Genomic DNA, 15,381 nt, shown 5'->3' on the forward strand with positions numbered 1-15,381 from the left:
AAGTTTTTAGGAAGTTAAGAATGAACCTGTCAAGTTATGCTACCAGATGAAAAGTTCACTTTCCAGCTCTTCATAGAAATGAAAGCTAAATATGACACCAGGAATAATTTACCTCAAGGCAACTTAAGGTATAGATTTACAGTTCAAGAATATCTGTGTGGCACATGCACTTCTAGTTGGTGAAGGTTATAACACATTCCTGCACTCCTACATAGTAAGCCTATGTTACCAGCTAATGCTGTTGTGTACAGGCTTTTCCTGTGTTATTAGAAACTTTCTCCTGTATTCTGTACTGTGTAAAGAATAGTGTCTGACCCTCCTTTTGAAAATCACTGATTTTGTATTGTTAACTTAAGGAAAAAAAAAAAAAAAGACATGGTTAAAATAAAGGAATTTACTTTCAGAAATAGTCCTATTTTCTCTGTTCCAGTTCTAAGATGGGGGTTGCTTTATCCTTTATATTCTTTTGCTTTCTATATGTATTTCTTTACCTTACAGGTCCTATCTTATTGTTAACCCTATTTTCTTTATGATAAAGAGATTGAGAAGAAACTAGTTTTGCTTCCAGTAACCAAAGTCTTTCATTGCCTCTTTTCTTATTCAAAATTCTAAATAATTCTACTCTTGGTGAGCAGCTGATTAGGATCTCTACAGAAACTTTGTTGTAGATTATACAGCGCTACATCATCAGAAGTTAAGTCTTAGTCCCTTACATTCATAGTAGTGGCAGTTACTACTCTTCTCAATACTACTTCTCAAGAAGTCAGGGGGAAAAATGAACTTCATGCTCCTGTAACTTTAGAACAGGTGGGTTTTTTTCCTCCAAAAACCTATCCCAATTATATGAACATGATATTTTAAGAAGAATGATAATACCAATTTTGGAGCTTTTTTAAAAAATTTTTATGGAAGAAGTCACTGGGTAACAAGTTCAAATTTTTGAATTGTTGCGTTGATTAGTCAGAAAGGGCTGGAGTTTTTTTCCCCCTATATTATCAATATATAATGGTTAACTCAAACTTTATTGATGTGTGTGTGTGGTGGTGATTCTTTTACAATGTGTCCATATATTATGGGTTAGAGTTTGGTTCAGTGTAGCTTTCAGAAAAGCTTTATATGCCAACATTTCTTAAAACTGGTAATTATGTTTTATTTTTATTTATTTGAAATTTTACTAAGAAGTGAAAATAGAATTTTTTATTTTAAAATACTTTCTTAAGAATCCAGACAATTTTAAAATTCTGAACATGTATCAAATATGTTCTTGTTAGTCAGATAAGGCTTTAGAATATGGAAATTTTTTTAGCTGAATGTAATGCCATGAAAAAGTAACTTGGATTTCTAATGGTCTTGATAAATGCAAGTAATATCAGGTAGTTGCCCTTCAGGTGAGGACTTTGTGCTACACTAATATGTACAAAGTAAACCATTTAAAATATGGTTCTTTTGCATAACTCAGCAGTAGTGAAATGTCTTTTGGTAATGTTCTTTTTTTTACCACACAACAAAACCATTAATTTCTGCTCCAATCTCTTGACATTGCTGCAGTCCTCTACACTAGTCCTGTAGCTGTACATAAGAGCATTTTGCAAGCATTGTTGATATCTGTAGGAAGGAGTTCTGCTCCTGTCAGTGGATTTATCAGGAATTACAGATGGAGTAGAAATTACTTTGAAGTGATTACACCATTTGTGCTGTCGCGTACTGATTTACAGTCAAACGAGACTACAAAACTGGAATTGAAAGCACAATTCTTTTTACTGAACACTGTCAAAAACAGCATTATCAAATTTTTTGAGATGTTTCTGTTATCATATACTAGTCTATCAAAGAAATAAAGCCCCACTTGCTCTCTTGGCAGCACATAATAAGTTGATGGATGTAGTTCAGTTGGGGAGTTAAAAATGCATTGAAAATAATGGGCCATAACATTCTAGGGTTAACATTTATTCATAGATGATGCAATTAAATAAAACAGGCATTAACTTCAAGGTCAGTCAGGGAAGTAATAAAAGTGAATATTTTAATTGAATTCTAATTGCTCCCCATTGGTACATGTAAGTTAAATAAAATAGATGTCAGTCCTGAAAATTATAGTTCCATTCCTAATTAATTTTTTAATTCTAAATAGAGTCATCCAGGCCCTGGACCTTGTTGTTGGTTTATCCATACACTCAGTTCCACTGAGGATAAATTTGGAGGATGCGGTACTAAGAATTTACAATACGTTGTTCTTCTTGTTAGTCTAAGCCATTTTAAGAATCTGAATCAATAAAGTGTACCAAACAGAAGTATAGATTTAAAAAACTATTTTATAAGTATAGTTCCAAATACCTTATTATACTAATTGTAGCAACAGACATACAGCTTCACCTATGCATGCATAGCAGTAGAGATTGGAGATGCGGATTACTGGTTCTGCACATTGAAAGTTACCTTGGTTCCTGATGCCTTTACCAGACAGTCTCTGTTCACTCACAATATAAACCTATTGGAAGCTAAAAGAAGTACTATGTTTCAAAATAAATGCAAGCTGTCCAAAAATAGGATTCTGCTGAGAAACAGGGAGGGTACATTGCACTTCACAGATTTTCATGTAGGTGTGGGATATCACTTAAAGAGTTTACCCATAGTATATATGTAGGCAATTTATTTATATTTCTTAAACTATTTGTATCATAGTTTCCTTAAATTATTGGTTTGCATTCATTACTGGACAGAAGATGTGTCCAAAGAGAACCTTGTGAAAGAAATAATATGTCAGCGTGTCTGGTTCTGACAACTTCCATTCTCATTTGTTTGTAATGTACCCCTTGGTTTAAATTTAGAGGAAATCAATCTTTTTTATCAAGGAGAGAGAGGTTGCTTATCTTAGCAAAGTAATTATATTAAAGGAAAAATGGTACTGTAATGCAGTACTCTTTAATTTACGTCAAGAGAAATTGCTTGTTTGGCCTAATACCAATCCCATTATAATCAAGGACTAAATGCTAACCTGATGTAAGTTGGAAGAGATCACCAGAACTATTTGAACTATTTAAATTGAATTAATATATTTCAAAACTATTTCCACAAGAATAAATTATTATCACATATCTAGCACATACATTTTTAGTCTGTTAAAAAAAAGCAATAAATCAATACAAAAAAGGAATAAAGTGTGGAAAAAAACCTCAGTCTTTTTAAACTTTAATTATTAAGCAGTTTTAAAAGTATTCCCTTACATGGTAAAGGAATTTTTTATGTGCTTTAATGAAATGTTTAAAAACTTTCGTAGTGTTTTGAAATCTCATTCACTCTAACTTGTTTTAATTTCACAGGAATTTAAATATACCAAGATCACAATTGCAAAAATTAAGTGACATATTAGCTATTTTAACTCAGCAATGACTTTATATAATAGTGTACTGTACATTTATATAACAGCTTTCATCATCAACAGTCTGAAGTGCTTTGCAAAGTACATATTTTAGAAATTGCTTCTGAATGGAATAATTTTGGTGGCAGGTCTGTAATGATACCTATTACTGTGTGAAGCAGTAGAGTAGGAAAAATAGAGAAGTATTGTATCAGTACAAAAAGGAGCCCAAACCACAATAACTAAGGGTAGTAAAAAATGGGATAACTGAAAATTTCACAGTGTTTCTTCAGTTTCAGGAGTTATAATTTTATTTTTCTCATTTAATTCATAGGGTAAGACCTTTTGACCACTTTGTATCAAATCCAACTAGTATATTAACTTGGTTGAACATGTCAGTTTTTGAAACAGTTGTTCCTGCATTATTTTATCCCACTGCTCATTTTTGCCAGTTACTTGGTTTATCCTGAGAAGTGACTGTTAAATACCAAAATTAAAAAGTCAAAAAATTGAAACAGGAATACAGAGGAGCAAGTTAGAGCAGCTGTCAAGTGTTAATAGGGCTTACTTTTACAAAGAAAAACATATCAAAATGTAAACATCATACGGAATATTTTGTGTGGATCTAAATGTACAATGTTCAATACGTTCTGTAGGTCTGAGTTTTCTTTATATCTCCATCCTTTTTAATCTTACAATTTATGTGCATAATCTTATATTTTATGTGCATAAAACACACGAAGAATGGGATTTGGCAAAAGAACTTTTCATTATGAGCCTGTGGCCTTTCCAGTTACAGGAAGCATAAAAAAATTCAATTGCATTTTAACTCCATAGTATCTGCAAAGGTAACTTCTGACTTAAAGAGGTAGTATCCTTGTAGTATTTTTATTACCTGTGTGTTTACTTCACTGGTTAATGAACTTTCTAAGAACAGGAAAAAATAGCTTTTCCACTTGACATGTAATGAAATGGTAACAAGCTTTGTTTTTCCATAAACCTGGAAAGTATTTGCCCAAAGATTAGGAAAAATTCAGAATCAATGTGTTTTCTTTAGGATAGGAATTATTTTAGATAATGTGGAGTTTCTAAGGGAAATGTTATATATTTTAAAAAGAAAAAAAGAAACATTTCTTGATGTTCTTATAACAGTTGTTGCTGTTATAAGAGTACTTCATAAGAAATATTTTTACATTTTTTGGGGTTTTTTGCAGGTTTAGATCCAGATAAGCATCTAGGAAAAACTCTAGGTGAAATGGAACCTGTTCTTCTGGAGGTGAGTATAACTTAAAGGATATTAATATTGTTAAACTTGCAGTTAAAAAGAAACACCGGCAGAAATTCAGTAAAATTAACTTAATAAAAATTACTTAACTTTCATGAATTAGATGTTAACCCAAATCTTGGCTTTGGTCATATCAAAAAACATTATTTCTTTATATAGTTCACAAATGGTCTCACCATCTTTAAAACAAACTAAAGGCATGAAAACTCAATATTGCAGGAACACTAACTGATATATCAATATGATACAGCTAAATAATTGTACATTAGAGACTTTCACAGCAATAAATAGTAGTGGCAAAACCATAGGTAATACAAAACTTCCTCGAAGATTCCCATTTGCAGGTTTTATACTGTTTATACAATCAGACTGCATACAGTGAGGCCTTTAAAATGGAATGAGGTGTATTTTTGAGGATATATTTAATTCTGTGCAAGGACTTTGTGTCCTCATACCAGGATAATGCTTGCTGGCAGAGCTTGTAGATTTATTTAAAGACAAATCATTCAACTAGGGGAAAGAAAAAAAGACCAGATTTTGTATATGAGGCTTCTCTGAGTTTGATGTAGAAGCATCAAACATCAAGTAAACCAAAAAAAAGATAAGTAAATTTTAACAATAACAGTTCTGAAATTATGTTTTCATGTATTGTCTGTGACAATGCCAGTTCACCACAATTCCTTGTCCTTGAGCCTGTTAGATACCCACAATTATTGCATGTCTCTTAAAATGGTCTTGATGTAGCTTTCAGTGTAGGCTGTCTAAATGTCCACAAAGTGATGTCCTAAAATACTTTTAATTGTTAATCTGGGTAATTTCTGGCTTCATAAGTAGTTTGTTCTAGAGCACTTAAGGGTATGGCAACTTTGCAGAAGAGAAAGAAAAAGTAACCATAACTTAAAAAAAATTCTTTTTCTCCCAAAAGATAGATGAGTTATGTAACAATTATATCTTATGTTTAACTCAATTTTTTATTTATTTACATGGGGAGGAGAAGATAGTTGCTGCTTGGGAAAGCTGGAAAGGAATAATTAAGGTCCATAACATTCAAATAACCTTACCTGAAGAGATGGTGTTGGTCTATTCTTAACTTGAGGTTTGTTGCTTTGGACCTGGAGAATTTGCTCAGAAATCTTCCCCTCCTCCTCCCTGGCCCTCTGCTTTGTAAACTAGCGGGTATACAATCCCATTCATTATCTTTTTTTGGAAGACTTGTTTCACTTATTTCTTAAAATCATGTCAACATTCTGCATTCACATAAAGCTTCTGCAATCAAAATTCAGGTTGCAGCCTCAGAGGGGTTGCAGCTGTATAACTACTCACCTCACTTGAATCAATCTTTAAAACTGTAGCAGCAAGTATTGCAATTTTAATTGTGCTAATAAGAAGTATTCTCCTGCATTTGATTTCACTATCACTCATTTTTAAAAGAAAATAATAAACTGTTAAATCCAAAAGTCCCTAGTATTTTTTGTAAATTGCATATTTTCATCTTCATGTTTGATGTCTTAATGAAGTGATTCTTACTTGGTTTCACTGAAATTATTGCTGTCATGGTTTAATACTTCTCAAAATCCACATTTGATGGTTTTATCTTTTATTGATACAACTATAAACAAAACAATAACTGGCTAAAGTTTACAAATAGGGCATTCTGACACTGCTTGAAGTGCTTGTCAGGCCACTGTAGGGAAGACTGCACAACTGGTTATTTGTTCATTTGTCCGTTTCTTGTGCATATGTACACTATGAAAGTCAAAACCATTACAAATACTTTTACAAGTACTAGATACTTAGTTGGCTTTAAGGCCTTATAAAACCAAATCATTAACTATAAACTGAAGAAAAATACTTACGATGTGAAAAATACTCTTTTGCAAACCAGTGAAGTTTTCAGCATCAGAAGTTGTGGCAGATAGAATGTGAAAACAAGGAGTTCACAATTTCCAGTAAGGAAGAGAGACAGAATTTAATATTCTGACTATACCAAATGAAACACCATAATGATTTAATGTTTAACACTGCACATATCCAAAATTGCCATGGCTTTATGTAGTCGTGATCTTTGATTTGTACTCTATTATCTAACCAATATTTTCAAATTTTATAATAAATAGTTTTTTGGTTTTTTGTTCTTTGGGATTATTTTTGAGTTCTGTGTTGACATCTGATGTTACTTTACCATAGTTTTTTATTCAGCTAGGTGCAGGGTATTTCATTATGGCAATTTTCCTAATGTGATGTGCAATGTGAGAATTTTTGCACTTCAGTTCTGTTGAAAATCACTTTATATCTGAATAACTTCAGTGCCCCAAAATTATTAGTGCCCCAGTGTCTTTGATAAAGAGCCACAAAATGTCATACATGTTGAGTAATTTGGGACTTGCAGGGAGTATCTTTTAGCATGTACTCACAAAGTTCAACTTCTCTGATACTGGAAAGATCTGGAAAGCGTCTGGAAATAGAGCTCACTCACTTCTTAGTTTTTTTGGGTTTTTTTTTTTTTTTTGTTTGTTTGTTTTTTTTGTACTAAACATTTACCTTAAGGAACAGTTGATGAGACCAAAATTAGTTTGTTGTTACTATAATGCACCTGTTAGAATTTGTCTTTTGGATATATAAGAAATAAGCATGAGCTGGTCATTCTCCTTTTAGCAAAAAATCTCTGGTTGTGGCATTATAAGAATGTTGGTTAGAAAAAATCCCCAACAAATAAATCCACAAGCCAGCCCTGACTTCCTCCACTCAGTTATTTGACTTTGAAAACATATTAGCACCTAAACTTTCAGTCTTCTTAGTTACTTTATGTGTACAATAGAAATTATAATAATTACTGGCATAAAGGTGAGGTGTTTTATCTGCAGTAGCAGCAGAAAAATGGAGGATTAGTGAATGGGAAAAATTTTTTGCAATTTTTGTCACATTACTTTCAGAATGTTGAACTTACGAGTGCAAGGATGATCTGCCACCCATACTTTTATCAGGGGTGCATGTTACTGGCTCAGGACATTGGCATTGCAGAAAGGAAAGGTTTTGAATTGTGTTTTTCTAATTGATAGCTCTTTGATTAATTTTTGAGCAGTGGTTCCTAGACAATTGCCAAATTATTAAATTACTTTCATGTCCCAATGCTTCCTCTGTAACGGGAGTCTCAGCTTTTTACACTAAAGAATTTTCTGTCAACTTATGTCTCAGGTTGTGATCCTACTCTCCTTTGAACTTGATAATAGAATGGCAAATGGACATTAAGGTTATATTTGTTTGTAATTCTATCTCTGCCAATAGGCAATAGGAAAATATTTATTTGTATGCTTGCCTCAAAAGTTGATGAGAACATTTTGATGTACAGAGCATTTCTGTAAACATGAGAGTTTTTTAAGTCTTAAAATTTCTTAAGGGGAACAAAGGAAAAAGGAAGCAGTTGAATTCAAATATTTATCTTTGGTTATGCAAGTTAAAGAAGGAAGCTTTAATCCTTGTGTTTCATTCTCAAGGTAGGTAGAGACTGTTCTTCAGGCAATGTTTGCACTAGTCATTTTTATGTATCTCATTTATATGTGTATCCTGTATCTCATTGTGTACTTAAGATAAACTTTGTGTAGTGTGGAAGATGGTTTCATCATAGATTTCTTTTGGAGTTTGAAATGGACTTGTATTACTTGCAATTAGTTATGTTTGAGTTATAAATTTGCAGTTTTCTGGCTCATCTGTACTAGAAGGCAGATTTAGCAATCATAAAACTTAGAGTCCATGATGTTCTGTTATTATTAATTTATCATCCAATTTGCAAACTCAAATAATCAGTCTTCAAATAATATTAATATTCTGGCAAAATGGCAAAATTCTCATGCCATTGATGACATTTATAAAATATTGCTGACTTGGTTAAATGAATGCTGAGGATCTGTTCTATGAGCTGCTAAGTATCTTTTGGTCCTGTTGACATTTGTGAGAACTGAAAACCCTTTAGCACCTTGTATAATTGGTGTCAAGAATGATGTTGAAGCCAGTGACATTGAAAATGAGAATTTCTCACAACAAAGATAGGAAATAGTCTCAGATCTTCTGAGTATTCAATGCGAATTGCCAATAATTATTCTAGTCACTGTTTACAAGCAGAGCTACCCATTTTGAAAGTGATTTGTAAACAGTCACTCCATGTATTCGCTGTGGAAAGGTTACAGTTAGAAAGATCTTTCCTGGTTTCCTCTCTTTCAATTTTTTAATAGTTTTCTTTAGTTTTTTTGTTTGTTTGTTGTTTGTTTCAAATAAAATAAGGATAAAAGGTTTTGACTAACTGTTTTGTAGGTTGTCCATTCTTGTTGCATCAACAGTAATTATCCCTGATGTATTTGTCCTATAGAAACCTTGTTGCCATTGTTGACAGATGGAGTTCTCTTTTATGTCAGGAGTGTAATTTTTTAATGAGCACTTGATTAAAGGTTCTCTTTTGCTCCTTTTCTTTGAAAGAAAATGTGAAAAGGAAAGTTAAAAATAACTCTCATAACAAGATACTGAAAAAATGTTTTAAACATGCTCCAAAAGAGATTTTGAGGCGCCACACAACTAAATATTCTCATAGAACATTACCAAGGTATTATTTTCTCAGACCATTTTCCTTTTCTGCAAAGTAATGGCTAAAGATGACTCAGCCTTTGGTTTAAGTAACTGAAGTTATAAACACTCCTGGAAGTATAAAGTAACAGGAACTACATTCAGCTTCAACAATAAAAATATGATATCATTTGAATATACATAATAGACTTGCTACACAGATATTCTAGTAACTACATAAAAATGTAATCTATGATGTATAAATATCCCAGTCTTATGTTTGCCTCAAAAGAAACAGTAGATTTGGAATTATCTTCTAACCTCCAGACAGACTTTTTTTAGCCCTCTGATATTCTGGAGAACTGTATTTCTACTTTGACTGCAGAAGCAACATGGGTGGGCTTCTGTTCCTCTAAGGAGAGGCATAAAGGGGTTAAATAAATATTCCCAAAAGTAATAATGGTGTTTGCAATTGAGTTAAGGACTGCAGTTCAAATTCTTATGAGTCACTTAAAGCAGAATGTTAGTGCTTGTTTAATGTTAAAAAACCTGGACAGGGTTTGGCTTGAATCACTGCAGTGACTTTATAAGGTGATATAATCTGCTGCTGGGGACATGAATTTTTGCTGTAGACAAGAGAGGGTGTCCCCATGCTGTCTATCAATACAGTACATTGAAACAGTTGTACAGTGAGCTAATGAACAGTTACGTGCTCCTTACTCCAGCAAAAGAACTTCAGTTCATGCTCCACAGCTGCTCATTTGTAAAGCAGGAATTAATTAAGATAGTCATATCTCATATTTTGAATGTTGCAGTTTATCTAGTTATGTATTTAAGTGAGATATCCAGAGCTTCAGGAATATTCATAAAGATATGTTGATTTAGAAAATATATGAAATACAATTTATAAAAGAAACATGTTTCTCTGTAGATATTGCTTTAGCTTTTTGCTTTTGACTTAAAAAATTCTCATTTGTTTTTTTAGATTTTTTTGAAAGAATATTTACCTAAACATAGAATACAGATTCTGAATCTGTTGTAAAAAAATATGTTCATAGTATACTTCTTTGTGAAGTGCTACATCTTTTGTTGACCAAAAGTAAAAGTTTCTCCTCCAAGTGAAAGATATACTAAAGAAAGACAAGTATGGGAGTCTGAACAAGCTTTCATGACCACTGAGAAAGAAGAACTAGGAATCAATTTGTTAATCTAAATACTACTTTGCCAGTTCTACTTAAAATGTAACACATCAGTAATTTTTAATCACTGTTAGAGGCATACAAAGAAATCAAGACCTGACTGTATGATGATTGGTTTTTTCAGCCTTGTAATGCATAGTCTTTTAGAAAGTACATGTCATGGTTTAACCATGCATGTACTAGTATGCAACTACCAGTTGCATGCTACTAGCAATAGTAGTATGTACTAGGAACTAGTATTTACTGGTTTTGATATTTTCAGCAATATTTAATAAACTTCTTTAGTGTAATACTTACATGTTTCAATTTCTCTTTTTTGATAGCTCTCTGAGAAATATGGAGTCCATGTTTGTGGAGAAGGAGGGGAATATGAAACATTCACTCTGGACTGCCCTCTGTTTAAGAAGAAAATAGTTGTGTAAGGAACAGTTTCTTTTATTTCCTTATATTAACGCAATGGGAGCATCTTAAAATTTAGTTTGAGACAACTAGAGGTGGTAACAGGTACCACATGGCATCTGCAGAGGTAAAACATGTTCTTGAAGTTCACAGACACTCATGTTGTTTAACACTGGCAAAGTCCTCTGGAAACCTAAATCAATACCTGACACGATGAAGCATTCATAGAGGGCTATAAACTTCTTAGACATTTGCACTTTCGTTTACTTGCTGATTATGGCCTGCAGTAAAACTGGTACCTATACAGTGACACTTTTATCCTTTCATGAAGTGTGAATTGCCTGTAATATTTATCTTTCATTACAGCTGAATTTGATAAAGTGCCTCTTCAGTAGCCTGTGGGTTCCATTAACTCTGTATGTGTGTGTGTGTAAGTTTAGTAGCTTAGAATGATAACAGTAAACACTTTTCTTCAATTACTATAAGGTACTTTAAATACAAACTTCGTATGAATCCATCTCAATTGCACCGAATTGTTTATTCCTTTGACATTAATTGCTAAAATCTGTGTAATGAGCTTTGGAAAATACTTGGGTCTTGTTTCTTATAAGTCTGTTAAGTAGCTAGGCCTGGTTGCTTCAAGTAAAATATTTTGACTGCTGTTCTTTTTCTGAAGCGAGTAAATAGACCATTAATTATGTATTGGTGATTGATTCTCAGTAATCTTAGTGCAGCTCCAGCTTATGGAGCATATAGACACAACTGATGCTTTCATGGTACAGGTCCATTTTTTTCACTTTTCTGTAAGACTGGGGTCTGCCTATGTAAGGAGTAGAGAACCAAGAACTATTAGCTCCATTTCATTGCATGGCATTTGGGAGGAGAAGATCAATAGACAAAGTGGTTAAAGCATTGGCAGCTAATCTTGGCAAATGTCCACTGAAATACTGGTTGATTATGCCCTTGGTTTGGGATCAACCAAAGAGCAGTTTAAGTAGGAATATATTATAATATATTCTGAATGTAGATCTGGTTATCAGTGATATAAAGACAGTTCAAGTGAGTAGGAAAAGCTGAAGCAGAGGTGGTTTAGCTGAGTTGTCTTTATTTCTCTTGGTGATACTCCAAATAATAAAAGTTAAAAGCACAAAAAGTACATAAAAGAAATATTTAAATTAGTGAGTATTTAATAACAAATATATGACACAGTGGACTTTTAAACACTTCTTCAGTGAGTTTTACTGTATGAGCTTGACAAGAAAAATAATTTATAGTTTCTTCTTTATAACTTTTTTTCTACTTTGTACTCTTGCTTTTCATATACACTGAATCTAAACAGACTTTGTAATCATATTAACTCTGCTAGTAGAGTTCCCAAATGTTTAGATATACATTGTTCAGGTATACATCTCTCCTGGTTTCAGCTAGGCCAGGTTTAGATTTCTGCAATAGCTGGGAGGCAGCCTAGCCAAGGATCCTAATGTTATTTGATAGGACCTCACTCATTGCCAGGGTTGGGGGAAAGGGACTCAGGAACTGTCTCACTCTCTCTGAGAGAGGAGTGTTCCTCCCAGTTGAAAAAGCATGGCAGAGGGGGAGCCATTTGTATTGTTCATTGTACCAGGGCTCTTATGAGCATTTTTGAATGTGAATCACTCACGATTGTGTTCTTTGCTGTTATTGTTAATTTTCTTATCTTACCTGCTGCTACTGTAACTTGTTCTTATCTGAATCCATGATCTTTGCCTTTTGTGCCTGCAATTCTCAACTCCATCCCACCACGTGGGGAGGGGAAAACAGGGGCAGGGGGCGGTGAAAGAGAGAAGTGTGTGGTTTTGGAAAGTCTCAGTAGGGGCACTGAATTTGGGAGTACCATTCCTTAAGCAGGACTAAATCCTGATGCAATTTTTAAAGCTTAAATGGTGTTGTATGCATTGCTTAGAGGTTAAAATCTGTCAGGATTTTCAAGATCCCTAAATTCCTGAACATCTCCTGAGTTAAAAGTTTCTGAGGAAGACATTAAAGAATACTTTTGCCTTCAAAACAGGCATGATGGATTAACCTTGGCTGGCTGCCAGGTTCTTACCAAGCTGCTCTCACTCTCCCTCTTTAGGAAGACAGGGATAGAAAATAAGATGGAAGGATGTGTAGGTCAAGAAGAAAGCAATGTGATGGCTTACCAATTACTGTAATGGAAAACCACATTCAATTTGGGGAAAATTAATTTATTGCCAAATTTAATAAATAATTTTTTTTTAAAGTAGACCAATGGGAAGCAAATATATCTTCTCACCTTGTTCTTCCCAGGCTTAATTTCACTTCCTCATTCCTGACTTTCCTACGTCCTCCCCAGTGAGCAGTGCAAGATGATGGAGAATGAAACTGGTCAGCTTGTAACACTGTCTTTGCTGCCCCCTTCTCTTTACACTTTTCTCCTGCTTCTGCTTGGGGCTCCCTCGTGAGCTGTAACAATGTGTGTCTTTCCCACCAGGCAAGTTCTTCAAGAACTGCTCCAGTGCCTATGCTTTCCATGGGGCATGGTCCTTCAGGAACAGGCTGCTCCTCACGGGTCTTCCATTGGGCTCAGTCCTCTCAGAAAAACTGCTTCTGTGTGGGTTTCTGCACAGACTGCAGTGCGTGTATCTGCTCTGATGTGTCCTTCCTGGCCTGCAGCGGAGCAACCTGCTTCACCACAGTTCTTTCCACAGGCTGCATAGAACCTGTTCTGGCATTTGAAGCACCTCTGCTCACTCCTTCTTCACTGACCTTGGTGTCTGCGCAGCTGTCACTACCATGTTTTTCTCACTCCTGTTGCAGCATAGTTTTAAAATATGTTATCACTGAGACACTACCAGTGTTGTTAATGAGCTCACCGCCCCTTGGTCTCATGTCATAGAGACCACCTCTAAACACTAACCCCCACCACCAAAACCTTACCACATAAACCTAAAAGAACGAGAAAATCTAGTATGCCTTTTATTTATAACGCTATTTGCAGGTAGTGTTTTCACTGGCTAATAATTTTTGCCCTCTCAAACTTTGCAAGGTATGTTTCTACAGTATATCCTTGCAAAATAAAAAAAATATTCTGTCTCAGGAAGAAAAAAAATACAACCTTGAATGTTACTTACGGAGAAATGTGAGTCTCTTTAATGTAAAACTATGACGAATTTTGCTTCTGAATGGTAAGTTGAATTCTTGCCATTCTTGTACCTCACAAAGGAACCATGACAGATTGAGTGAAACATATATTTGAAAATAAACAATATCTAGTAGTGAAAGCAAAATCTTACAAACAAAATATTGAACAAGAGTCTGATTGGAGTTTATCTGGTTTTCCCAGGCAGTCTATTGTAATCCAGTTGTCAGCTTTCTTACTCTCAGTGTTTGAAATGTACCAAGCATTTTCTATCCTTCTTATGATGATATTTAAAGTCCAATTAATCAACATTTCTTGAAATTGTAAAGATCTGTTTCTCATATATTAGAATAACATCTAATATCTACTCTTGTGATAAAGGCCTGTTTGTTCATGGAACACAGAATATAGTTTGATCTTTTGGAAAGTAAATGGTCACATTTGAAATATTTGGGAAATACAATTTTCCTTTATATACCTTACTATTAGCTCTGTGTTTAGGCTCGTAATTCCAGGTTTGGAGTTAAAAGCAAAATGATAAAATTATAATTTCTGTAAACATGAAAAAATAGTCATGTTCTGAGAAGCATTGATTGTACTCTCAGTCTTGTTCTAGCTTGATATATTAGTCCTGAGAAAGTTCCAGAATGTTTCAAAGTGATGGGATGCTTTGTAAATCTTCAAGAAGTCTTGAGAGATCAGACGATTTTGATTTCAAAACAAATAGCTGATTGAGACAGTTTTTCAACTGTTCTTTTTTTTCAGTCTTCTGAAAATTTCCTTAACAAAATTCCTGTGTTTCCATTACAATCAAACATGAATCATCTTAGGTAGTCAAGTTCCTACTCAAATTTCAGGCTTTTAGTGTGAAATGGCCTTATAGAATATATTGGGGTCTCACAAATCACTGTTTTTCATTTTAAATCTCTACTTTTCCTGTGTTTTGAATTGGTTGCAGTTTTTTACTATTTTCCAAGCTGAATATGACATGTCAAATTCAGGACTTGATTAGTTTTTTTGATTGGAGACTAATTGGGTCTAAACAGAACTATTCTGCTTTCCACCATTTTTTTTTCTACCTATTTCTGCTATAATTAGAAGACACCATTGTCACTTGAAAAAAATTAATTTAATCTGCAGGAACTATGTATAAAGTACCTTATATCTTAAATATAAACCATATTTTAATCATAAAGAATATTGATAGTTACTCTCAAGAATTAATCTGAGGCCTATTTTTCAAAATACTTTAGAAGTTTGCTTAAAGTGGGTCTTCTTATGTTAAAGGTATTTATCATTATTTTGTGACATTTTAATATTTTTAAATCCCAAAACACATTTTATAGAATAGATATTTCTGTTAATTTTACACTTTTGTTGAGGACCTGGCATCTGGCCAAAGCTTCAACTGCTTTGAGTTTGCATTGATTTTATGTGGTATTACTAG

General features: G+C 33.7%; 1 protein-coding gene across 6 annotated transcripts in view; it reads left to right on the forward strand.

The window, feature by feature from the left end:
• DPH6 (diphthamine biosynthesis 6) overlaps positions 1–15,381 on the forward strand; it is a 223,400-nt gene that overhangs the window by 55,820 nt on the left and 152,199 nt on the right. For all 6 annotated transcript variants that reach the window (XR_014955604.1, XM_031504994.3, XM_077784065.2 and 3 more), the window contains exons 6-7: positions 4,573–4,634; positions 10,720–10,814. Coding sequence is in view for 5 of the 6 variants with exons in the window: in XM_031504994.3 (XP_031360854.3) it covers positions 4,573–4,634; positions 10,720–10,814 (157 nt within the window). In the remaining variant the exon portion in view is untranslated. The remainder of the gene's footprint in view (positions 1–4,572; positions 4,635–10,719; positions 10,815–15,381) is intronic.

This window comes from Lonchura striata, chromosome 5, assembly GCF_050655825.1.
Source record: "Lonchura striata isolate lonStrDom1 chromosome 5, ASM5065582v1, whole genome shotgun sequence".
NCBI classification, from domain to species: domain Eukaryota; kingdom Metazoa; phylum Chordata; class Aves; order Passeriformes; family Estrildidae; genus Lonchura; species Lonchura striata.